Source organism: Garra rufa, chromosome 11 (genome assembly GCF_049309525.1).
Source record: "Garra rufa chromosome 11, GarRuf1.0, whole genome shotgun sequence".
Taxonomy (NCBI): domain Eukaryota; kingdom Metazoa; phylum Chordata; class Actinopteri; order Cypriniformes; family Cyprinidae; genus Garra; species Garra rufa.
The window spans coordinates 32,672,794-32,700,457 of NC_133371.1; the positions used below are offsets into that span (position 1 = coordinate 32,672,794).

The 27,664-nt window shown below is 35.0% G+C and overlaps 1 protein-coding gene across 3 annotated transcripts in view; it reads left to right on the forward strand.

The window, feature by feature from the left end:
- Positions 1-6: 6 nt before the first annotated feature.
- Positions 7-27,664, forward strand: part of zc3h18 (zinc finger CCCH-type containing 18) — a 37,019-nt gene continuing 9,361 nt past the window's right edge. For 2 of the 3 annotated variants that reach the window (XM_073850787.1, XM_073850789.1), the window contains exons 1-9: positions 7-154; positions 2,133-3,022; positions 4,908-4,992; positions 5,621-5,787; positions 5,863-5,958; positions 6,276-6,433; positions 6,829-6,858; positions 6,974-7,085; positions 8,959-9,245. In XM_073850787.1, the coding sequence (XP_073706888.1) occupies positions 2,144-3,022; positions 4,908-4,992; positions 5,621-5,787; positions 5,863-5,958; positions 6,276-6,433; positions 6,829-6,858; positions 6,974-7,085; positions 8,959-9,245 (1,814 nt within the window). In that variant the 5' untranslated portion in view covers positions 7-154; positions 2,133-2,143. The other variant, XM_073850788.1, reaches the window with a different exon arrangement.

The following is a 27,664-nucleotide window of genomic DNA, read 5'->3' on the forward strand; positions in this document are numbered from 1 at the left end:
CACTGTGTCGTGCAGGGTTTATGAATTTCTCCGGTAGAGAAAAATAAGAACCCCAGACAGATCGCTCATTGTTTGAACACAGTCACCCCAAGGAGAGAGACCGGGTGACTCCCTACACTGAGACCCTGTCTCCCGAGACTCTGTGGTTTGAAAGGTGACCGAATGTGTTTTCATACGCGATGTCCGTTTGTTGTGCAGGAGGGAGCGCTTTATTGTTGCATGAGATTTTAGGCAGTGTACATCGAAGAACGTCGTGCAACGGCGAAACTCGCGAATGTTGATTAGAAAGTAACGTATGTGTTATATAAGCGGAAGTCTCGGCTTTTCGGCGGCGCGATCGTTCGGAAAATGTCGGAAATGCTGTCGTTTTCTAGTGTGCGGGCAGGACTCGGGCCTGTTAGCCGCATCGCCATCAACGAGCTCTCCCGTTAAAGATAAAGCGGCTAGTAAGACATGTGTCGGTCTCCCTCTCATGAATCCATTGCCTTAAATCTGAGAAGGTAAACAAGTTCCAGATGATTTAATGATTGGCCTTTGTGTGGTATGGAAAAGCTTGTTTATTTGTAAAGTTTTGAATGCGGTTAAGCTATTTTACGTTAGCAGGCTAATATAGAGGTGATGTTATGATATAACTGGTAAGGTAGTCAATTCGTTTTAATAGGGCCTTTGTTTATGCAAGATTACCTTACATAAAACCATTATGCTTTAGATTTGACCTGAAAAACTTTGATATTAAAGTGATTGTTGCTACCTTAGATTTGTATAAGACGCTGTCATTCAAAAATGAATGAAGTGACAAGTGTTCTGTACGTCAGTTTAATGTAATTATTTTACGAAAAAAATTCTAATTTTTAATATTTGGACAATGTTAACACATTTAAATACTTGCACGTATAAGTATGTATTATTGTTTTGTTTCGTATCAAGTCAACCCTTGGAGGGTTCAAACGTTTACATTTTTGCTGTTTTTTCTTTTTTATATACATTATAAGTGTCGTTTTTGTGTATATTATACAAAATATATATACTGTGATTATATTTATTATTAAACATAATTAACATTTTAAATATACACTACCAGTCAAAAGTTTCTGAACAGTAAGATTTTTGTTTTTTTGAAGAATTCTCTTCTTCTCACCAAGCCTGTTTATTTGATCCAAAATACAGCAAGAGCTGTAATATTGTGAAATATTATCTGCTTAAAATGACTGCTTTCTATTTGAATACATTTTAAAATGTAATTTATTCCTGTCGTCAATGCTAACTTTTCATGAAATTTTCAGTCTTTAGTGTCACATGATCCTTCAGAAATTATCCTAATATGTTGATTTGCTGTTCAAGAAACACTTATAAATTATTATTATCATACATGTTTAAAACAGTTGAGTACATAGAAATTAGTACTTTTATTTAGCAAGCATGCTTTAAATTGATCAAAAGTGATGATTAAGACATTTTTAATGTTACAAAAATATCTATTTCAGATAAATGCTGTTCTTCTGAACTTTCTATTCATCGAAGAAACTTGGAAAAAATTCTACTCAGCTGTTTTCAACATAATAATAATAATACATGTTTTTTGAGCAGCAAATCAGAACATCAGAATGATTTATAAAGGGTCATGTGACTGGAATAATGTTGCTAAAAAGTCAGCTTTAAACCACAGGAATAAATTGATTTTAAAATATATTCCAATAGAAAACGTTTATTTTAAATGGTAAAAATATTTCAAAATGTTACAGTTTTTGCTGTACTTTGGATCAAATAAATGCAGGCTTGGTGAGCAGAAGAGACTTCCTTAAAAACATTAAAAAGCTTTATTTACTAAATTTGTTGTAGCCAGTGTTTTAGGAAGCTACTGGTTTAAGGATGTCAGTATTTAAAATAAAATTGTAAAGCATATTTTAATAGACAAATATGTTCCTTTTTAATAAATATCTTTATTATAATTAATGTGAATTGAAATGTTACGTGTCCAAGAATCATTTACTAAATTTGTTATAAAAGTGTCAGGTCTCCAGTAGTTCACAAAAATTAGCTATTATTTTACTAAGTGTTGTAATTATTTGGAGTGGGTCTTAGATGGTCTGTTAATTTAGACTATTTCTTTGTGTGTTCTTTGTCTGCTTCAGAGTTCTTGCTGATGGATACGCCTGAGAGCCCCACCCAGTCCCCACAATCTCCTGAGGAGGAGGAGAAGGGCCTCTCCGACAACGAGCTGCTGGAGTCCCCAGAGTCCCCAGCAGAAGTAGACAAGGGGGTTTCTGACAGTGAGCTTTTGAATGATGATGAAAATGAAGTACAGGAGGGTGGAGGAGACTCAGACTTTGAGGATGGAGACAGGGTAGCAGCTGGAGGAGAAGATCCTGAGGAGGTATCAGACCTGGACGACTACAAGATGGACAGAGAAGAAAGAGAAGACGTCCACCAACAAGACCTCAGTTTGATCTCCCGAGGAAGCAGACAGAATCCTAGCCAGTCTCCTGAGGAGGAAATCCTTGAGACGCCAAGATCACCTGATCCTGACTCGCCAGGGCCAGAACATGAGCGACCTTTCACCCCAGTGGAAGAGGAGCGAGATGAGGAGGACGAAGCAACCACCAAGTCTGGCCTTGGCCGTGCTGAGCTTGAGGAGGAGGAGGATGAGGAAGAAGAGAGGAGGCGGCGGAGGAGGGCGGCGATGGTAGTGAGTGATTTAAAGGATGAATCTTCTGTGTCCAGAGATTTAGATGAACATGAGCTGGATTATGACGAGGAGGTTCCAGAAGAGCCGAGTGCCGCTGCTCCTGAGGAGGAAGAGGCAGAGAAGGCTCCTACCGGGGAGGATGGAGAAGAGGAGGAAGAGGAGGATGAAGAGGAGGAGAAAAGACGGAAGAGAAAGGAAAGAAAACCAATTCTGCCTCCTGATAAAGACACACCGCTGAGAAAATCTGAGGACTCAAGGGAAGGAGGCAGGAGAGATTCTTTCCGTGATAAAAAGAAAGAGGAAGATGATGGAGAGATTGATGAGGGAGAGATAGATGTAAGTATGTTGAAGTCATTTGTGATTAGCATATGGTAATTGGAGATGTTCAATCTCATTTTGCCACTGCAGAGCAAATTATGATAGTTTTTGTAGGTTTGTTTTACTTGGCACAGAAAATGTTTTTGTATGACCAAAACACAACAGTAGAGGGAGCAATTGAATGCAATATCTTTTTTTCTAGAATGGAAAGAAATGACATAATGCTGCTAAATCAGAAAATATAATAATATTGTATCACTTGAACAACTAATTATATAGTATGTAAATAAAATAGATCTTTACGCTAGTTGCGGTTAGCACGATTGTTTTTAAATTCTTGAAAAAACTCTGTTATTCTCACCAAGGCTGCTTTTATTTAAATATATATACAGTGAATACAGTTATATTGTGAAGTATTATTAAAAATGAAAATAACTATTTTCTGATTTAACATATTTTAAAATGTAATTTGAGTTTTCAACTTGACACAATCATTTTAGTTTGATGATTTGGTCATCATGTAGTATTTTCTAGTTTACAGTGTTGAAAACAGTTGGGCTGCTTTATATTTGAAAAAAAAATTTATACATTTTTTTTTTTTTTTAAATAGAAAGTTAAAAAAAACAACATTTATTTTCAAAAAAAGTTTTTTTTAAAACAGTATAAAAGTATTTACTGTTGTTTAAGATATATTTTATGTATCCTTGCTTGCATAACAAAGTATTAAGAAAATCCCTAAACTTTTAAACAGTAAATTACCTACACTACCAAGTCAAAAGTTTTTGAACAGTAGGATTTGGTAAGATATTAAGTATTAGTAAGATATTAGTATTAGTAAGAAGTCTCTTCTGCTCATCAGCCTGTGTTTATTTGATCCGAAGTACAGCAAAAGCATTAAAACAAAGTAAAGTACAGTAAAGTTTTTAAACTTTTTTTACGATTTAAAATGACTGTTTTCTATATTAATATATTTTAAAATGTAAATTATTCCTGTGATTTCAATGCTGAATTTACAGCATCGTTACTCCAGTCTTCAGTGTCACATGATTATTCAGGAATCATTCTAAAATGTTTGTTTGCTGTTCAAAAAATGTTTTAGTTATTAGATATTAGAAATTAATACTTTTATTTAGCAATTATGCTTTTAATGGGTTAAAATAGATGATACAGACATTTGAAATGTTACCAACAATTGCTATTTCAAATAAATCCTGAAAAATTCTGCTCAGCTGTTTTCAACATAATAAAAGTAATGAATGTTTTTTGTTGTTGTTGTTTGTTTTTTAAACCTGCAAATCAGAATATTAGAATGATTCTGAAGGATCTTCTGACTAGAATAATGATGCTAAAAATTCAGCTTTGAAATCACAGGAATAAATTATTTTTTTAAATGTATTAACATAGAAAGCAATAATTTTCAGTAGTAAAAATATTTTTACATTTTTATGTTTTTGCTGTACTTTGGATCAAATAAATGCAGGCATGTTTAGCAGAAGAGATGTTAAAAAAAACACTTTAGAGTGAGTAAATAATGAAAGAATTGTAGAAGAACTTTAATACAGTTGCAATAGTCAGTGACAGTGACGGAGTCAGTGTTTAATATTTGTATATAGTGTATTATTTTTAATATTTGTTAATTTAATTTCTCGAATGCTGCTGCTAAATAACCTACTGTACCTGGAAATAAAAAGCACTGCTTGTTTTATTTGTATATTATGTGTATTTGTAACATGTAGCTTATCTTTGCTCCTATTCAAATAACAGAGACAAAATAATGACAAAAATTTATCTTACCGTTCAAAACCTTTTAACTAGTGGTATACTTTTAGTTTAGAATAAAACAAAAACTTTAACTAGTTATTAACAAGTGCTATAGTAAGTGTTTTTCTGTTCATTTTTTTAGGATGATGATCTTGAAGAGGGGGAGGTGAAGGACCCCATGGACCGGAAGATCAGACCCCGACCCATCTGCAGGTTTTTTATGAAAGGTAGTTGTTCATTCATGCGATTTCCTGAATGGTTTAAATCTGCTGAAACAGCTTTTCTCCATTTAATGCTTCAGCTGATTTGCAAACTAACCTTAGCCCACTTTCTTTTTAGTCTTTTATGTAGCCAAAGGCGATAATGGAAAGCGTGTTATCATCAAGGAAAATTTTCAAGTTTGATAAGCCTGACATTTGCGTTCAGTTTGTTGTTTTGTGTATAGCTAAATTACAACAGTAGGGGGAGCAATTGAATGCAGTATCTGAGCAAATTTGTCAAGAGTAGTTGATGGTGTTGATGTTGAGGCTTTGATTTAAGTTTTTTTTTTTTTAAAGCTATCATATCCACCTTTTTCTTTAACATGGAAGTAAGCCTATGGTTGAGACATTCGGTTTATAGCCGCTATAAGGAAATGACAAAAAGAATGACAATGTGCAGTAAACGGTAAAACTGTTTGCACTAAAACCACTGTGCTCATAAAGTTAAATAATATGGTAAGACACCAATTTGCAATATCAAATAGCAAAACAAGCAGTTTTGTACAGCGTAAAATAGCTGGATGTGGATGAGGAGAAGGAAATAAAAACTGGATATATTTAAAAATCACAATGGCTTCTGTCTGGTTTCTGACAGGTAACTGCACCTGGGGCATGATCTGTAGGTTCATCCATCCAGGAGTCAATGATAAAGGCAACTACTCCCTCATCTCCAAGCCAGATCCCTTCTCTCCTAACGGAGCACCTCCTGGAGGAGCAGGAGCTGGAGGAGGACCTCACCCTCTCATGCCTGCTAACCCCTGGGTATGCATCCTTTGTGATGAATTTTCTACTATTTAGTTTTTTCCTGAATTAAAATAGATTAAATTTCAATTCCAGGGAGCCCCTGCCGTAGAAGAGTTGCCTCCCCCTCCACCTCCTATAGATCCTCCAGTGGAGAGCGCCTGGGAAAGAGGCCTTAGACATGCCAAAGAGGTACAGATATCACCACCATGCATGTTTTACAATTGTTTTTGAGTCAACCATTTAAAAAGTTTCATTTCTAGGTAATATTATACTGCCTATGGGTTTTTTGAGGGGAACTCTTCCATTCAAATTAGTCTGTAGTGTGCTCTGCAGTGGTTTGCAGTGATCACAAAAAAAATGTCAGATTTGTAACTGAGATAATATGATCTATGTATTTTAATACTCATACCATGCTGATATGTTGCTGGATTTGATAGACAAGGAAAGTTCGAAGTTGAATTGAATAACTAAAAACCTTGTTCCAACTCAAAAAAACGTTCTTTTAGGTGTTGAAGAAAGCCACCATCCGTAAAGAGCAGGAACCAGATTTTGAGGAAAAACGTTTCACCGTAACCATAGGTGAAGATGACCGAGACTTTGACAAAGAAAATGATTTCTTCAGGGAACGCGGTTATCGTATCACCAGAGAAATCAGAGATGCTGGGTACGAAAAAAATCACTTATCAGGAACTCGATCAGAGTGTGATCTCTTCCATTTGTTATCTTTGTTTCTGCTGGTTCATTATGTTCAAATGTGGTTGTGGGTAGTTAACATACTTAAAGGTAATTGTCATCCATCTAAAACTAATGTTAAAAGCATTTGGACAATTCTTATGCATATTAGTTTCCATTACCTAATTATACTTTTGACTGTATGGAATTTTTCTACTGTCACATTGTGACATTGTCACAATGCAGGACAATTTTTAATGGCATGTAAATCTTATTCATTCATGTAAATTTGAAACAAAATTATTCTTGTTGATTATAAAAGCCCATGGATGTAAGCTCTGACACATACTGTAATGTTTTTTCCCCTTTTCTCTTTTTGCATTGCAGTGATATTGAGTTCAGAGATCCAGGTTATGGGTGAGTATCGTAAATGAAATGCCCTCCTAAAATACCAAAACACATTAACTTGTGCTCTCACTGTTTATTTAAACCACTTTATCATTCTTCTGATTTCTAACCGTTTCTGTGGTAGTGATCCATATGGCGACCCATACTATGATTATGAGATGGAAGCTTTTTGGCGAGGAGGCCAGTATGAGAATTTCCGAGTGCAGTACACAGAGACCCCACTGCCGTACTACCCTGTGAGTACATACTGATGTAGCTGTTTTAGTGTCTTATTTACTATTATTTGTTCAAGTGGGCTTTTAGTATAAGAATAAAGTGCAAAGTTATGGATGCTGGGTAATTTAAATATTTGAATTAAAGGATTAGTTTACTTCCAGAATAAAAATGCTAATTTACTCACCCCCATGTCATCCAAGATGTTCGTGTCTTTCTTTTTTCAGTTGAAAAGAAATAAAGGTTTTTGAGGAAAATATAACATATAATGGACTTCAATGGCAGCCAACAGGTTGAAGGTCCAAATTGCTGTTTCAGTGCAGCTTTAAAGGGGCTCTACACGATCCCAGCTGAGGCATAAGGGTCTTACCTAGTGAAACAAACGGCCATTTTCTTTCAAAATATAATAAGAATGTTAATACTTTTTAACCACATCACGTAGGAAAGGTCACACATGACGTAAGCAGAAGTGTTTACAAGACGAACGCGCAAAGAAAGTCAAACGCCCTTTACAAAAAAAGGTAAAACAATGATGTTTAATGATTTTGAAGTTGGAGGAGAAAGTGAGATTGGGGTTTTCGCCCTACATTACCTTTTTGAACCAAAGTATATAGATGAAGAACTAACCATGTGACTTTCCAAAAAGATAAGACCCTTAAGCCAAGTGCACACCGGGGCGATTATCATGCACACTTATCGCCAGCATTTTTCAAGACTTTTTTTGACACGTCCTTGTGTTCATACTCAAATGATCTTTACTGCCGATGAGCCGAGTGAATGTGCCGGCGCTTAATGAAAACCAGAAAAAGGTACCAGCGTTAGATTTAATGCATTACAAGTAACGTGAGTTACGTAATCAGATTACTTTTTTCAAGGAACTAGTAAAGTAAAGCATTACTTTTTCAGAAAAAAAGTTCCGTTATGTATTCAATCCCATTTTATTAACCAATGTCTTTGCTGCTGAACTTTGTTGATCCAATTTAGCCATACTAATAAGCAAAACTTACTTTAGATTAACTAACATTTGTGCTTTATTTTTCTCGTTGCTGAAGAGTATTAAACTTACTTTTCCTACAGTTCTTCTTTTAGCCTTAGGCTTATTCATTTCACTTTATGGTGTGAAAGGGCTTTTACATTTGCTAAAAATCTAACTTTTTATATTCAGAACAAACAAGCAAGTCCTGCCCAGATTTAGAAAGTAACGCAAAAGTAATGTAATGCTTTACTTTCCATAAAAAGTAACTAAGTAATGTAATTTGTTACTTTTTTACTGCCTACACAAGGTAGAATTCCCTCCATAACAACTCCCTATTATCGAGATTTTTTTTAGTCGCTGTCACGTTTGTCATAAAGCTTTTTGTGTTAAGACACCAATGAGACCAGAAGCTCTACATTCATCTTGCCTCGATGCATCGTCTACTTACTTCCTTTTCGTCGCTAGGTATCAATGTGTGCTTGGCAAGACTGTTTTGTTCTTGAGTGCCACCAAGTCGTGTTTACTGTAACTTCAGCAGCTCCAGGCACTTTTAGCCTGGTGTTTTGCGCGGTTTGCAGACTCACTCTGGTGCCTTTACTCCTTGGCTGAGATTGTGTAGAGCCCTTTGAAGCTGCAGTTTGGATCTTCAGCTTGTTGGCTCCCATTGAAGTCCACTATATAGAGAAAAATCCTGGAATGTTTTCCTCAAAAACCTTAATTTCTTTTCGACTGAAAAAAGATAGACATGAACATCTTAGATGACATGGGGGTGAGTCAATCGGGACATTTTGATTCTGGAATTGAACTCAACTAATAAAAGTGTTTCTCATACAAAAATAGCTGACTGTACAGTGCTGTATTTAATCAGAATCAGGTGTTCCTGAGAGACATGTACCATTTTTTTTTAATGTTTGCATCAGGACCGAGAGCGGGAACGAGATCCACGTGAGCGCCACCGTGAACGAGAACGGGAGCGTGAAAGAGACCACCGTGAACGGGAGCGCAGGCAGAGGGAGCGAGAAAGGGAGAGAGAGCGGGAACGGGAGAAGGAGAGCCGCCGCAGGAAGGAAGAATGGGAGAGGGATCGTCTGAAACGAGATGAAAAGGAGGGAAGACCTAGAGAGCGGCCTCCCAGAGAGCCAAGGGAGAAGAAGGATGAGAAGGAGAAGCCACTCAAACCACGTTCGCCCACGAACATGCCACCCAGGTAAGTTTCAAACTTCCTACTTGACACTATTCTCTGGTTGCATCTGAAATCGCATACTTCCCTGCTATATAGCAGGTGAAAAGTATGTGAGCTTATAGTGTTCATAAAAGAGTAGGGAAGAAGTTGACATACTACAAGGTATGATTCTGAAATGTGCATATGATGGACACTTTACTATCCTATAAGGCCACAGGAGAGAATCTATGAATGGCAGTGATGTGACACAACAGATGCTTCATACTATATAGAACATACTCTTTTTGCAGTCGTGAAGTATTTACTTAGTAATTACATGCATTTACCTGGCTGCTGTGCAACTTTTGGGTTGTACAGGTTTTTAGTCTATTTAAAGTCTGCTGCAATGAATGGACTTGAAGTGTGTGTTGTTGGTGAAGTTTACGTTCAGTTGATAAATAATTTGGGATGGAAATTCTGACCACAAAATCTACATGCATTTCCACTAATTATTTTGGTGTTGTCTGTGCAAGCATTCACTGTGACTGCTGCATTTTAAAGTGATCTAAATTCCCCTTTGTTGCATGCTGGTCTGTTATTGTGATGGGATCGAATTCAGACTTTTCTTCAGAAGTTTCTTTTAAAACGTGTAACTGAAACTTAAAGCTTAGTAGATAAAATGTAGATAAAATAATACTTTTAAAAGCTTAGTTCACCTAAAAATCTAAACGGTCAATTACTCACCCTCATGTCATTCCAAACCTGTAGGACCTTTCTACTTCTAATTTCTACTTTGATGAAATCCGAGAGCGTTCTGACCCTGCATAGGCAGCAATGCAACTGAAACATTCAAGACACAGAAAGGTAGTAAGGACTAGGGCTGGGTACCTTTCACATTTTAACCAGTAATGGTACCTGAAATTTGGTGGCAGTACCCAACAGTACCTTTTTCCGGTACTCTCTATGTAATAACGAAAATATTTATTTCCTTAAGTCCAAAACAGGTTAGTTCATTTGAGTTTTCCCTGTTTCCTCCCTTTCCTTCTATTTTAAATAGCTTAAAGCGCAGTGTGCATTTTACTTTTACTTTCAAATTAGCGGCAATTCTTCGCCATGGATTCAGTTCAAGAAACAACAAAAAACAATGTAAAATTCATAGTTCTTAGTACATAGTAGAGTTTAGATTCTCTGCCCGAGGCCGAGCCCGGACTTGACCCACGGGTCGGGCCGATATTTCCTGCCACTATCTTCGGGTTGGGCTGGGCGGGGCCATGATCAAGCATTTGTGTGTTTTTTTGTTTTTTTAAATCATTACTTAATTAGCCTAATTGGGTGGAGAGCTATGCCATAATTATAAATATTATACGAATATTTTAGCAAAGTCGGCCTGAGCAACACGTGTAGGTCTACAAAGTTGCGCAATTTGCAATCATGCGCAGCAACGCTCTAGCTCCCGCGACAGCGTCTCCTCCACTGGCACACTTAACACCGGGCCAGCTGTGCTGTATTGTGTATGTGTATAGCTTAAGTGCAACATGAAGCTTGAAGACGTACAGAAAAAAGTTAAAACGGGGGAATTAACTTTGAGCAAGTTTGGAGGAAAGTCGGAGGTATGGAAACATTTTCAAGAAGTCGTGGGCAGTGACAACATATGTGTCGATCCATTCTGAATAAACAAACAATGTAGTTTGCATGCTTCGTCCTTGTTGCATTTTTCATTAAGATAAATCTAAACTAATTTCTGTAGTTCAAACAACTTAGAATTGTAGTTGAGAACTTCTGTTATAACGGCTCACGTATTAAAAAATAGTCGGGTTTAAATCTGGCTCGGGCTCATAATTACAGTTAATGTGTCGGACCGGGTCGGGCTCGGGTAGGATCGGGTCTCATTTTTTTGGGCCCGATCTAAGCTGTAGTACATAGTAACAAAACAAATAAAAATATACCACATTATATGCCTAATATAAAATGAGAAATTACGTCAATTCAAAATATTGCCAAACAGGCTTTTGCATTTAGTTTTTCTGCCATCATCTTGTCTTTCTCACCTCACAGCTTAACTCTCCTCGCTTGATAAATTAAATTGGATATTCACAGACATTAGTCTAGGCTATGTCTCAGGTACCGAAATTAGGTACCAATTTTTTTTTTTAATCTGAATCGGTACTCTGTAGTACCGACGCAATTAATCGTTAAAATAGTCCATGTGACATCAGTGGTTCAACCGTAATGTTATGAAGCTACGAACTAATAGCTAACTATTTCTTCTTTGTTGCATTCGTGAAAGCCTTTCTGGGCCATAAAACATTTTTTAGTTCTATCGCTGTCTATGCAGCGTCAGAAAGCTCTTGGATTTCGGGTTTGAAACAACATGAGAATGAGTAATTTCATTTTTGGTTGAAATTTCCCTTTTAATATTTTAGTTTTTTCATCCAAAGTGATGACTTTTGCACAAGGTTGTTCTTTGTAGTTGCTGTAGCTATTTTAGCCTTGTGTGTGGGTATGTTATGTTTAAATGGTCATTGACCATTTAATATCTCAATATTTTCTGGGATTTTATTGGTAACGATAATTAGACGATATTTTGCTGTGTGTATACATAATTGTGTGTAGGCTGTTACAATGTAAGGTCATATTCAGAAATCAATAAACCGAAACCAAATCGCGTTGATACAGTGAAGTAAACTGTACTTACATAGAAACCTAGCCAGAAAGAAATGCAAATTTTGAAGAAAAATGTCAGACATATTTAGAGGCTTTGCATCTGAAATCTTCGTATATACAACAGTTAGCGCGCATCCTCGAGTCTGACTGGACAAGAGACTTTCTGTCAGTATTTCACCTGCGTGTTCTAGGCGAGCTGTCAGTCAGTGCAGTTTCATTTTTACGCCACAAGATGGAGGCAAGAGACTATCTTTGAGTAAATCTTTAAACCGTTCATTCAACTAAACGTTCAAAAACGCTTATTTATTCAAAGAAAGACGTAATGAAACACGAAGTTGAAATCATTTTAACTTTAATCGCCACTTTTAAAGGCTCAGCTGACCAGCAGAGCATCGATGTTAAGACAGAGATTTCACTTTCCTTGGACATGACAAGCTAGTTTCACATACATACCTGACTCGATCTGAAAGACAGACGCAGGTAATCGCACATGGTCAGTCGATCTCTCTCATTTGCTGTCTGTTTAGGCATGTTAAGTGCATATCTACTGAGCCTCATAATAAACACATTATGTTATCATTACTAACTTATTACTAATTTAATATTCAGCACACAGGCATTAAGTGAGAAGGGCAAATCCTTAGGAAAAAAGAAAACAGGCAAATATCGCGGTTGCTGCGGTTGTTGCATTCCTCTGCGGTTATGCACGTCAATAGCACGGTATTGCGATATTGCGGTTATCGCGACAGCCCTATTTATGGCTTTTATAAAGCCATTTTTTCTTAAAGTGTGCATCAACTTTTGAGTCAAATTCTTACATTTAATCGGTCAGTTATACAAATAATACATTTAGGCTGTTACCAAACAAATTTAATCAGTATCAACAAAATGTATCTTTGCAGAGGTTGCATATGAAGTGCCATTTAGATTTATTTACACGTTAATGCAGCTATATTTGAAATTATTTAAAAAATATAAAGATACTTTGAATGTGAAAAAAAAACTGCCAGTAGGTGGCAGCAAGTCGCTGTTAATAAGTGAGTCATTGCGATTGAGCCAGATCATTTAAACAGTTGATTCATTCAGGAACGAAACACTGTCATGTTCCTCAGAGATGCAAAAAGGTACTGTGGCTGTTTTTTTGTTGATGAAATAGAGCAAAACCAGTAAATGTGCTGTCTAAAACGTAAGTCTTTTAACTTCTTGTTTATTGAACTGTTGTATAAAATCAATATCACATTTGTAGTCAGGCTGATTTTTGAAGGAAAACGGCACTCTTCATGTGATATTGATTCACTGTGAAATGATATAAATATATACGTTCTGCCCCCATATCTTGAATTATGTAATCGTTCTAAATGCATTTTATTAGACATGAATCATGTATGAAACAACACTCTAACACACTGAAACAACACTCATAACCATAGACTCAGATTGCATGTTTGATTATGGTCACTTTATGGGAAATTTCTAGGAGGATTGTATCTCATAGCCACACCAGAGCTGCTCTTTTGACCCTCTACGTCATGTCAGCTGTTATGTTCCCTAGAGAAGAGATTCACATTTCATTAATTTAGCCAAAGTCCCACACAAAATGGACAAATTTCCGGCTCACTTGTATTGAGTAAATGGCTGGTGTTCTCAGAATTCCACAAAGGGAGACAGTGACAGTGACATGCAAATGAATATGTCCCATGATGCTTGCACAGAGTCATTTACCAGGTAGTGTAGGGAGAGACTCACACCTATGTGATTTGTTTACTTCAAAGAACGCTGTTGCATCTCACATTTCTCAACTTCATATGATATAATCTATTTTGTATGAACAATTAGGTCAGCTTGAAACTGGTTAAAATGCATACTTTCTGCCCTTGTGACTAATCTGTAAACACAGAGTTTTAGTTCCATTGAACATTGGTCTGATGTGGTTAGTAAAGTGTTTCATTGACAGCGCTGGATACTTAATACAGCGTTGCTATTTGTTTAGAAAATAAGTGACTGTGTGCTTTTTGCCAATAATACCACATTAGCACCTCTCACATTCAATTAAATTTATTAAATTACATTATGTACATTGTTGTGAATGTACAAGACTTCACCTTGGGCTGAAAGATTTTGTATTGTATCTGGTGTGTGATCGTTTTTATCTTTACTAACGGTCGAAAGTTTAGAATAATGAAAATGTATTCAAATTTAAGTTTATTTAATATTAAGTTTACTAAGGCAAAAAAAGCAGTAAGTAGAGTAATATTGTTTAAGAAACATTTCTTATAATCATCAATGTTGAAAATAGTTGTGTTGCTTAATGTTTTTGTGTAAACAGTGCCTATCATTCAGTTTGGGGTAAGCAAGAATTATGTGAATGTAGGGCTGGACGATATGGCAAAAATTTATATCACGATATTTTCTTAATTTCGGTCGATACGATATAATTCCAATATCGATATGGACAATATTAAAAAGCCTCAGGAAAAAAAAAAACTGCAGAGGACACAATGGATGTCTGTACCTACAAATATCTGCAAACTGAATTTGCAAAGTCTATAATACATCCAGGCTCCTCCTATTAAAATTATATAAAAACATTTTTAATAAAACCAATACAAAAAAAAATAAGGTTCACTTTTTATTTTTATTTAGCCTTTACAAACAAGAAATGTGAAATAAACTATCACATAAATAAAACTCTCAGACTCAGCTTATTAACAATAATATATTTCCATTTAAACTAGAGCAGGCTGATTATTCATATAAATTTAAACAACAAACAAACTGCTTCAGCAGTTTTCAGATAAAGAAACAAAAAGAATAAAATAAATAAAGAGTGAGCAACAACAAAAACACATTGCTCTGGCCGGAACAGAAAAGGGGGAAAGAAATCATAATAAAAATTATACCACTAGGCCAACTAATTATTAATCCTCTTCCAAAAAGGAGGTCAGGGCTCGCAAAATTTCTAAATCTCTGGTAGCCCTTCAGGCAGGTACTCTTCAGATTTTGGTAGCACGAAAATTATTTTAACTAGCCCAAATAAAAAAACAACAACTTAAATTTAGAAAATTAGATAGGAGTCTAAATGTCAATCAAAAATATTTTCAATACACAAATATCAACAAATATCAAGGAATTAATTTTATTTCACTATTCAGTATGTGGAATTTTTAAATATCAATTTGAGGCAATTTATGACCCTTTTTAAGAGCTGCACAAGTACTGCGCATAGGGCACCAAGTGCCTGGGGGGGCACCAAAAAATCTGGGTCGTAAATCATCACAACAGGCTACTAGTATAAATGACAAATTAAATATGTCTAAAGCATGTTGATATACAAAAGCAAGTTCAGGTATAAAACAATGTTAATTTCAACATTAAACTAATATAAGTGTTTATATTCACCGCCTGTGTTTTATCCTATTGGTAATTATTGTAAAATAAACGCTAAAACGCTTGTGTTTTCTGAGTCAGTGTCTAGCAAGGATGAAGTTGCCGATCGCCATTTCCTCTTTGGACGAGCCTTTATTGAAAAATTAATCTTTACAGAATACATAATGAAATAGTTTTAATAATTTAAAGCTTTCTATAAATACATGTATCTTGTCTGTGAGTTATGTATTTGCTGAGTTTTGCTGAGAAGCACTCCTATTGAGATGACATGAGGGGATCATGTTTGTTTTCAACATTTCAAGCACCGTTTGCAACGTTTTGTTGATATTGTGAGTGCACACAAATAAAAGTAGACCCTTTACAGTTCCGAATAATGTATTACTCGTACCTTTATGAGCAAAAATGGGGAATATTTTAAATTGTTTCCACTGCAAAAATGCAAGTGATTGTGCTGGCTCCTCCGTGTCCTGCAAAGCGGCTCTCCGTACAAGCGAATGCATTTGTGCCTAATACCGCACATTTATATTATTTTAACGTTGAAATGAACATTGTTTTATATTTTAACTCTTTTAGGCCTAGATCTATATTTATTTTAGGCAAGTCGTGATTTATCTGAGAAGGCTAAATTGATCCAACACAATATGATCAACTCATTCTCTGCCGCTGGCCGCTTGGCCGTTACTTTAAAAATCAAAAACTTATATTTGACAAACAAAAAATGCTCAATGTTTTTTTCTAAATTAAAGGGATGGTTCGGAGTAGAATTGACTTCATTGCTATGCACTCCGAAGCCCATCTAAATACCCCATCCGAAGTTTTTTTTTACCTTAGTCGAACATTTATGGAGATATTAGAGTTTTTCGAATTGCTTGTTACAGGAGTGAATGGTACATGTGATGTATCTCGTAAATTGCACCACTAAACGTGCAAGTAATCTTACCAAACTTGTACAGTAGTGTAAATAGGTTATGTACTCACAAAATGCTGCATCAGAACATTTGTAAGTCCACCATGAGTGTTTTAAAAACACGTTTTACCCGAGAACTACTAGTCTCAGAAACTACAAGTCGACGTCACTTCCCTGGTTTGAAAAAAGCACGTAAAAGTCCTCCTACTACATCTGTGTGCATGTCAACTTGTAGGAGGACTTTTACGTGCTTTTTTTCAAACCAGGGAAGTGATGTCGACGTGTCGTCATTTGTAGTTTTTGAGACTAGTAGGGATCCGCTAAAACGTGTTTCAAATAGTTATGTATAGCAAATGTATATCGAATATCACCATTATTGCAAAAAATTCTATCGCGATATATATTGATATCGAATTATTGTCCAGCCCTATGTGAATGTATGTACACTACCTGTCAAAAGTTTTTGAACAGTATGTTTTTAGTGTTTTTTTTTTTTTTTTAAAGAAGTCTCTTCTGCTCACCAAGCCTGCATTTATTTGACCTAAAGTACAGTAAAAACAGTAACATTTTTAGATATTTTTACTATTTAAAATAACTCTTTTCTTTTTGAATATATTTTAAAATGTAATTTATTCCTGTGATTCCAAAGCTGAATTGTTAGCAGCATTTCTCCAGTCACATGATCCTTCAGAAATCATTCTAATATTCTGATTTGCTGCTAAAAAGCATTTATTATTATTATTATGCTGTTGATTTTTTTTTCCAGGTTTTTTTGATGAATAGAAAGTTCAGAAGAACAGCATTTATCTAAAATTGAAATCTTTTGTAAAATTATAAATGTCGTCATCATGACTTGATGATCAATTTAAAGCATGCTGAGTTACATTTTGAAAGCAGTTATTTCAAATAGTAAAAATATTTCACAATATTACTATATATTATATATTCATATACAAATGCAGGCTTGTTGACACTGAAAAATTAAAAGCTTCGTCATCACATGAATAAATTACATTTTAAAATATATCTATTAAAATAGAGAACTGTTGTTTTAAGCTGTAGTAATATTTCAGAATATTACTGTTTTTACTGTGTTTGATCAAATAAATGTAGCCTTAAGCATAAGAGACTTATTTCAAAAACAATTTAAATTATTCCTATTATATATTATAACTTTTGACTGCTAGTGTATTTATATTTTTTGGTTCCTTTAGTTTAACCAATTTGGTCAACCACCTAGAGTTTGAGATCTCTTTGTCTGACCAGTCAATAACAGATTGTACAGGAAACCTGTTATGAAGGTCATTATTTTTGCAATGTATTCTCAGTGGCATGTACTAGCAACTTTATTTCATGTTTGTAATTGTGCAAAATGCATCATACATCGTCAGTGTTTTAAGATAGGATAGTTTTTTTCATTTATTATCGTCATGAAACCTGTCAATGCAATGTAGAAATGAAGCCTCTGCAACTAGCACATGTTGCATGATTTTGGAATTACTTAATTAGCTTTGAATTACCTGCATCATAGGTGAAAATTTGATGCATACTAGCTGTTGTAATGAGCTGACGTAAATGATTATAGTAGCTGTCACGTGATCGTGAAACGAGGGAATTTTTCGGCTTCGCAAAGGAATGAAGGAAGGAAATCATTAAACCTGGATGTTGACAGTGTGAACCATTTCCCAGGTGTGGTGAGCACAGCAGTTTGAGCTTAGATTGACACCATTTACTCCCTGTGACGTTGTAAGGCGTGCATGATCACGGTTTCAGGCTTTACCTGAATGTGTCAAGGCAAGTGTTTTTTTTGTGTGCGTGTGTGTATACATTTTGATACTGTTGGGTCATCGCTACTAAGTGCTTCGAGGTTAAGGATGCAGACTGATTAGTTTAAGGAAATTGACATTTGAAATGGCAATAATGGTAATGCAAAAGCATTTCATAACTTTGGCAGTGGCTGAAACTGAACCTTAATACTGCATTTGACTGATACTGCAGTTGAACCGATACAAACGGTGGCCAGTATGATCAAACCCTATCACAATATACAAAAGTTTGGGATCAGTAAGATTTTTTTATTTATTTTTTTAAAATGAAGTTTCTTATGCTCATCACGGCTGCTTTTATTTATTTGAAAAATACAGAAAAAAATTGAATATTGTAAAATATTATTACAATGTAAACCGTTTTCTCTCACAGGAATAAATTATTTTAAAGTATTTTAAAATAGAAAACCATTATTTTAAATTGTAATATTTCACAATTCTGCTGTTTTGTTTCTGCATTTTTGACCAAATAAATGCAGTCTGAACAACTGACTGATCCCAAACTTTTGAACGGCAATGTATATCATGATGTAGTTGTTTTTTTTTATGTTAAATATTAAAACGAATAATAAAATAAAACAAAGACGGAAATGTACATTACAAATGTTTTTCAAGTAGGTGTGTCTGCAGAAAACAAAAATACTACAGAAATTGAATATTCAAATGTTAAAATAAAATGCTTAGTCTTAGTCTTTACTGTTGATCCCTTTTTAAGCTACTTAAGGGTATTCATTTATTATAGCTTTAAGTCAATGTGAAAACAAAATTGACTATTCTCAATACTTTTTATGGAATCTTGCAGTATTTATTATTAGTTAACTAATTTATCTGTGCACATTATTATTATTTTTTTAAACTGATGTGCCCTCATAATTTTAATTAATATAATTTGCGTCAGCATCTGTTCTCTGACATTTTACTATTATAAGACTGGTATAATACCTTACTGGCATAAGAATGTGACAAACTGTCATTCGCTTGATCACGGCATTGGCAAATGGCAACGATCCAATCAATTGCAGATGGACAAATTGCAACTGACATTTCATGGCAACAACATGCCAATATGAAGCACATCCTGCACAATTTTCTCATGCTTCATCAACTTGTGAATAACTTTTAGTACTGTGGTGCACATTTATATTTACTTTATGTAGCGTCCACTATAGATAGATATATAACCCGGCCCAAACTGATACCGTCGCAGTTATATAAATGTATTTGGATATAACATAAATTTTAACATGCATTTAAAGTGTGAATAAGTAAATATTCTGTTTATTCTAAAGCTGCAAAACAATTAGTGAAGATTTATCGATTCAAAATAAAATTCAATACTTATGTGTATATTAGATATGCGTTTACATACAAATTCATACAATACATACATTATTTTATATATATGTATGTGTGTGTGTGTGTGTGTGTGTGTGTGTGTGTGTGTGTGTGTGTGTGTGTGTGTGTATATATATATATATATATATATACACACACACACACACATATATATATATATATATATATATATTAGGGCTGGGCGATTAATCGAAAAATAATCGAAATCGACATTCAGAACCTATAATCGTTAAAATTTTTCCAGGAAGATTATTTCAATTACTTTCCCTTTAAAAAACACACGTTCCGTTATTCCGCCGACATGTCGATGGAGAGCTTAAACAGTATTTATACAGTAAAAAGTATTTACAGGATATACAAGGGTAATTTTATTTAGAGGAGATATTGCTTATTTTCTACTTTTAATATGAAAAACATTGAAAATTATTTATTTTGTTTCCAATAGTGCAAGTTATTTATTTTCACTAATTTAAGAAAAATGTGACTTTTCGTTTTAAGCAATGCTTGCTTTAATTTCAGTTGTTCAACACTTATTTCAATTAATAATCATAGATCGTAGATAGTGTGTTTCCTTCAATTATTTTAAAATCAAGTAATGCACCCTTCATCCAAAAATCTCTCGCTTGTAATATGTGAGCATATTTACTGTACAAAACTTGTCAGTGAACTATGAGGGCAAAAAAATAAATATTATATAAATATAATTAAATATAATTTTATTAATAAATAAAATAATCGTTCATTAATCGTAATCGGGTTAAAATGTTCAATTAATCGATATTTTGATTCTAAGCCAAATTGCCCAGCCCTAATATATATATATATATGTGTGTGTGTGTGTGTGTGTGTGTGTATGTATGTGTGTATGTATGTGTGTGTGTGTGTGTGTGTTTATTTATTTATTTATATATATGTCAAGTCCAAAATTATTCATACCCCTGGCAAATTCTGTCATAGTTACTTTTATTCAACCAGCAAGTTTTTTTTTTTTTTTTTTTTTTTTTTTTTATGAAATGACACAGATGTCTCCCAGAAGATAAGACGATGTATAAGAGGCATCATTGTGGAAAAAAAAGGCCAAGTTTCTATGTAGACTGCCTGATTGTTGTTGTTGAGAATTTTGATGTATTGCTCTGTTTTCATGGTGCCATTTACTGTGATTCTCATTTTTTGACAAATGAAGGCTACATCATTGTGGCCAAACAATTCCATTTTTGTTTCATCTGACCATAAAACAGAAGACCGGAAGTCTCCTCCTTTGTCCAGATGAGCAATTGCAAAGGCCAAGCGGGCTTTTGTGTGCCTTATCTGGAGAAGTGGTGTCCTCCTTGGTCTGTGTCCGTGGAACCCAGCGGTGTGTAGTGTCTGTTGGACTGTCTGCCTTGAGATGTTGCCACCAGCAGAGCCCAGATTCATCAGGATGGCCTTGGTGGTGATCCTTGGATTCTTTTAACCTCTCTCACTGTCCTCCTGGCCAGCACGTGTCACTTTTGGCTTCTGACCACGTCTTCTGAGATTTTTCACAGCGCGGAACGTCTTGTATTTAAAAAAAAAATGCTTTGCACTGTAGCCACTGGAACTTCAAAACATTTAGATATGGTCTTATAGCCCTTGCCTGACTTGTGAGCAGCCACAATGCGCAGCCGCAGATCCTCAGTGAGCTCCTTTGTCTTAGCCATGACTGTCCACAAACCAACAGCAGAGAGCTTCTGTTTTTCACCTGTTGAGTTGATTAAAACAGCTGTTCCCAATGAATCAAGGTAATTAGGATGCTTTAGAACAGCTTGGGCTATTTGGAATGGTATAGAACTTTGGATTTTCCCATAGACTGTGACAGTTTGCAAAGGGTATGAATAATTTTGGACATGCCACTTTTTGTTCAAATGTAAATAAAAGCTGAGTAGTATTTTTTCCACAATGATGCCTCTTGTACATGGTATGAATAATTTCGGGCTTGACTGTATATACACATAATAAATATTGTACACACACACATAGTATGCAAACATAAACTTTCATTTTAAATCGATTAATCGCAGCTTTTATTTTAAACAACAAAATGTTAAAATTGCAAGTCATAATTAATGATTAGGTTTATTCTGAAGCATGCATTTGTTGAAGGTTTCTTTTTCATTTAAATAGAAATTTATTTTTATGGAATCAGGATTGTCCAAAGATGTGAAGAGGTCACAAGAGGAATTGATCCTGGTTCTCTTTTTCATTGTGTCTGTGTCTGGTATATTCCTCTGTGTCCTCCCCTTCATTGTTATGTATTGGTCTTTTGTTCTGCTTCTCCTTCATTTGTATTATTCGGCTGCCTGTGATATTCCAGACTTCACTATAATGTCAGGGCATTTTGAACACATTAATTGAACTGTTAGATGTCGTGCCCTGAGTGTATTTGCTGACCTAGCAATTACTCTGTGGTTTTTACCACTGTGTACTGTACGCTCTTTCAAAGTCACGTTTTGTGTGCTTAGAAATTTAGACTCAGAACTGGAACTATGCCAGGCCAAGAATAAAATAAATGACGGGGAAAAATCAAAACAAACTTTTTTTTGGTCTTGTTTATAACACAATATATTACAATAGTTAAGTATGCCACAAAACAGGTTATAGGTAAAACCCTGTTTATTGTTTGGCCGTTTATGGCGGGCGGCTCTTGCAATACTGGAATTGTGCTTTAGCGTTAGTATTCCTGTTGGCGTTTTAGGTTTCATCATTGTACGTCACTTTTAGAGAAAGGACGAAGTGATGAAATGATCTCGGTTTGTTCTTTGTAAACAAGAGTCACGTCACAGAGTTGTGTCTATATAGAAAACACTATTACATCGTTCATATTCCAAAATATTCTGTTTACATTCTTAATGTATGTTCCTTGTCTTATTAGGAGTCATTTAACTCTGCCAAAAATGTCCTTTAATAATACATTTAATTTGAAAGTGTTTTAAGGGGAGACACATGCACCAATCAAGTTTGAGATTTTGGCCTTTTTGGTTTTTTATAGTGTTTTTTTCAGACTAGTGGAAAGAAAACATCCAGAAAACACTGTTAAGTGTTTCTTTTATAGCACTTTATCTATTTGTGTCAATAGATTTCAATTACAGTGCATATTTTTAAAGGCTGTTTTCTCAAAATGAGTTTTGTCTTCTACACTGAGCCATGAATCTCCACTTCAGTAGCACTTACACACACCAAACTTTACTTTTTTATTCTTCCTGACTATATTCTGAAGTTTTTTGCAGAGGGATTTGTTCATATATGATTTGCTTGATTTTATACATTTTATTCCCAAAAAAATAGTGTTTCCTGCCTGTTCTGTTTTTTATGTTATGGCATGACAAAATGAGATGCACAAAATCCCCTCTCTAAACACTTTTGACTCTAATATGTCAAAAAAAATTAAACAAGAATTTTGAAACTGACTTCATCCAGTGTTTAGATTTTTGTACTAGAAATGTATGCAAATCAGTGCATATTTCATTAAATAATGGGTCATTTGCATATTTAAATCTAACATTTTAGAAAACTTCTAATACAAAAAATGTTTGCGATGATCAAAGTAATAAATCAACTGGGTAAATAAGGTGATAACTATTATTTATTTATTTTTTTACCCTATTCACCTGCAGTGTCTCGCCGTAAAATATTAAATTGCTTGTTTAATTTGTAATATTAAACCAAGCTGCTTCTTTTTTTCTTTGTTTAAACAGTATTTTAAATCAAATAACTGTTTTGTTTAGCCTTTTCAAAGACATGTTTAATTTCTTTTATGTAAGCCTGTGTAATCTCCCAAGCTGCATTGTTACAGACTGTTCTTCTCTAACTGTGTGAGTCTGATTTTAGTACAGCACACCTTTATAACCTGCTCGTTTAGGTGTGACTTAAAGTTACATCATCGGCTAAATGTCTCTCAGGAGTCGAGTTACACCCTGTTTTAGAGCATGCCGGTTCTCATGATAAGGAAAGCAATGCAGTTACATCAGTCTTAAACTGTCGTATTTTCCGATATTCTCTGCAGACTGGATGTCTTGATTACACGTAGAGATAGAGATGGTCAATTTTTTTTTTTTTTTTTTGCAAGCATGAAGCAACATTGAAATATCTTTTCCGGATATGTTTTCAACATTATTTTTAGACATATGAACAAGCGTTGCATTTATCCTTTTGTTATTACAGATGTCTGTGCGTCTGTGTACTTTCCTGGTGTGAATGTCAATCAATCAAACTTTTTTTTTTTTTTAAAGCTAACTTATTTATATGAATAAATGAAAGAGTAACTCAGTGATGCAGGAAGCATTCCATATCAAAGAATGCAAGTGTGTCATTTTTAAAGACATTTTTAAAGTCTTAACTCAAGTGATTCTTGGAAAGGTCTGAAGCTAGTCAGATGACATGCCTACTAACCTCTGTTAACTGTGGTTAATGATCTGAAGCTTGTCTAAGGAACTTTCTGATTTAGCACAACATTTACATCTAGCATACCCGCACTGTGAAAAATGACGACAAGGGCTTCCCATTACTTGAACAAGGTTAAAAGTCTGGAGGTGTCCTGTTTACAGCATGCTGGTTGGTTTTGATGAGATAAACACACCTGGGCTGTTTGACACATGCCCTATGGAGCGCTGATGAAATATGTAAATCTTTACGCGTGTGCTTACGTTTGTAAACATTCCAGATAATGTTTTGGAGCTGTTGTTATTCTCCTGATAACGCATTGACAAAAATGCAATGCTGATGTATGTGTAGAGTTAATAAATTTATTTACTCAGCATTAAATTGTTTGAATTTAACAGTTAATGCATTTAAAATGTTACAATAGATTTCAGTTTGTAATAAATGCTGTTTTTTTGAATTTCTAATTCATCAAATTCTAAAGCACTGATAATAGTAACCAAATCAGCATGTTAAAATGATTTCTGAAGGATCATGTGACACTGAAGACTGGAGTAAAATAAATAAATTATACTTTAAATGCATGTTAAAATAAAAAACAGCTATTTTAAGTTTTAATAAAATATCACAATATGACTTGTGTTTTTTGATTAGATTAAATCTAGGTGCAAAAATCATATTGAACTTTTGAACAGTAGTGTGTGCACGTGAAGTGATTTAGAAAGTATAGATTAGTATGACTAATAAATCAGATAAAATATGTTGAACAATTAATAAGCATTTATCTCTCATTTTGTTTTTTTGTTTTTTCAATTTGGGGGTTTGCCATGTTACTGCTCTACATGAAATCTGCCTTCACGGAATGATGTGCTTCCTTTTTTCCGTGCAAACAGGAAATTAAAGGTGAGCTCAGATTCCACGTCTAAAAATAGCTTTGATTGTCTGTACTATTTTTAGGTACACTGCAATACTTGCCTCAGGTTTATTTACTCTCTGACATCACCCAGAAGGACATTCCAGCTCCTAGGCTGGAGCACGTTACTCATTATCAGGCATACATTAGTATACATAATGTGAAATGCCCTTAGTTTAACTAATGGCGTAATGTAATGATCTTTAATTACCCAAGGATTAATGACCAACTTTTTCAAAAACTCCAAAACTTAAAAGATTGCCCAAACGGCTTTGGTGAAAATAGACTTGGAATGTCCAGAAAATTTAAACTTGCATAATGTGGGACTACTGGAGGGCCAGCTGGTCAGGCATTATGACTGCCATGGTCTGCTCACTACATTTTAAGGGTTGGAAATCGGTTAGGAACTTTTCAGACTGAGTCTGATTTAGCACAGCTAAGGTCATGTTATTCGCTTTTTCTAACCTCTAGTTATCTTTCTCATCTGATTGCGCTAATACTGTCAAAAACACACAAGGTTTACATAAAGTGAAAGTAAAAAGTGAGAGAAAAACGGATGCTTGCCTGTATATTAGGTGCATACAGGTCATACAGGGACAGCAGACTAATTGTACTAAACATGCTGCTGCTTGTTATTAATATTAAAGGGCACCTATTATGCAAAATCCACTTTTACATTGTGTTTGGTCCGTGTGTTGGCAGTGTGTGAACACAATCACCATACAATGATAAAAATCTACCCACTCCTTGTTTTTAATCCCCATTAAACCAAATCAGTCTCACTAGGCATGCCGTTTTGATTTTCTAAGCAATGTGACATCACATTGTTTAGGCCCCGCCCACAGCGGTTGACTGACAGACCTACATTGGCATAGTTCTCGCCCTCAGCAAGTTGTCTTTGGTTGTACACCATATTTGCGTGCATACGTTATCTAAGTATTTTAATTTATCAGCACCACGCTGTCAGTTTGGTGGTGCTAGCACATTGTTTAGGCCCCGCCCATGACCGCTGACTGACAGACCTACATTGGCATAGTTCCCAACCCCAGCGAGTTGTCTTTGGTTGTACGCTGTCCTCCATTTTCTTCTAGTGCGTAGCTAACGTTTTAACCATATTTGCATGCCTGCTAGGGCTGCACGATACTGGGGAAATATGCGATATTGGTGTTCAATATTGCGATAACGATATTTCTTGCGATATTACATTTCCCTAGAGAAATGCTTTAATAATTATTATTGTTATTATTATTATTATTATCTTTTTTTTTTTAAATAATTTATATATGTAATGATCATGCTAAAATAAACAGGTAATAGATATTCTTCTGTCTTGATTCTTCATGGCCGATTCCAATTGCCTGTAATGTTATACTGCAGCGGTAGTACTTACCACATAAGTTTAGATGCTTGTTAGTGATGACACCAACCATCCCTGCACTTAACATCTCCTGCACAACCTGGAACATAACATTTATTCCTGTGATCTGCCATTTTCGCTATTGTCCTTGCTTTGTTTTTTTTTTTTTCACAATAGCCTAGCTGCAGAACTTCTGATGATTGGGCTATGCAAATGTTGGGGGCATAACTATGAATGATCGCGACTCTTACGTAATAGTCACTGTTATGTTAGGATTAACCTATTTTTCAGTGGTCTTTTGCTAACACCAGATTTATATAAGAAGGAGGAAACGATGGTGTTTAAGACTCACAGTATGTCATGTCCATGTACAGAACTGTTATTATTCAACTATGCCAAGGTAAATGCAGCTTTCCATTGACTTATGTATGTATGACCAATATGTATAGCTGAACACCAGTTCTCTCATTCTCAGTCATGTTGCTTCTAATGATTGTTCACTGCTTTAGGTATGCAGAGCAGAGATGTATATGCTACGCCCTTTTCTGAAGACAGGGCGGGAATATGTAGCTTTAGACATGGTACAAAAATGACGTTTTCTGAATAATCTGTGGGCTATTTGAGCTGAAACTTCAAAGACACATTCTGGGGACACCAAAGTACCAATATTACATCTTGTAAGAAGAGGCATAATAGGTGCCCTTTAATAAAACATCAAGACACAGCCAGCAGTAACCAAGAATTTTAAGGCACAATTGTGAAATATTAACGGTTCTTGAGTTTTCTTTGAACTACAGCACAGGGAAATCTGGGGCTCTTTTGGGGGAAATAAACACTTAAGATTATAAACTAGATATCTAGTTGCCGGAAAACAACTGTTTACTTTGTCTGTAGAACAGGAATTGTGTGGGAAATATGAGGTAGTTTCTCCATTTGATTGATGTCACCTGTGTTTTCTGGCATTGTTTGAATGGTAGCCAACTGCTTCAATATCACCCATAGAAATGGGTCAGCTTTTATTATTTAATTGCTAATGTGACCTGAGACCTCTAGATTTCCTGGAGCAAATGGGGTGGGCTAAAGACAACAATGATAGTGATTTAGTAATAAAGCATTGAGCTAATAAACTGTATTTAAATAACGGCTTTGTGGGAACGAGTTGGAAAGTCTCGCATACTTTTGGGTACAAAAACATGCTGTGAACCAATACAAATGAAAAGACATTTGACACTACTTATGAGAAGTTTGTTAAGCAGCTTTAGCTTCCTGATGAACAGTTGGGTGGCTTCCAAAGTCAATGAAGAGGATCTAGTCTGTTACCTCCGTATGAAATTACTTTGCACTACAGATTACTGTCATTTTACAAAATGTCTTTTATCACTATCACAACTCCACTTCCCTGTGAACACTAAAACATAGTAAAATCACTAATGTTAGCATTGCTTAATATAGTTTACCTAATGGTGATTTGATAATGTGAATTATCATGCATATTTTGGGGGTTTTCTATTGATTTTCAGGAAATTAACCGGCATGTTCTTGTTTAAGGAAGACTTCTGTTGCCTCCAGATGACGACAAATTTATGCCGGCTTTACATGTCACTGACACAGCTTATTTGAGAGAGAATGTGGAAATTCTACCTGCCAATTGTAAACATT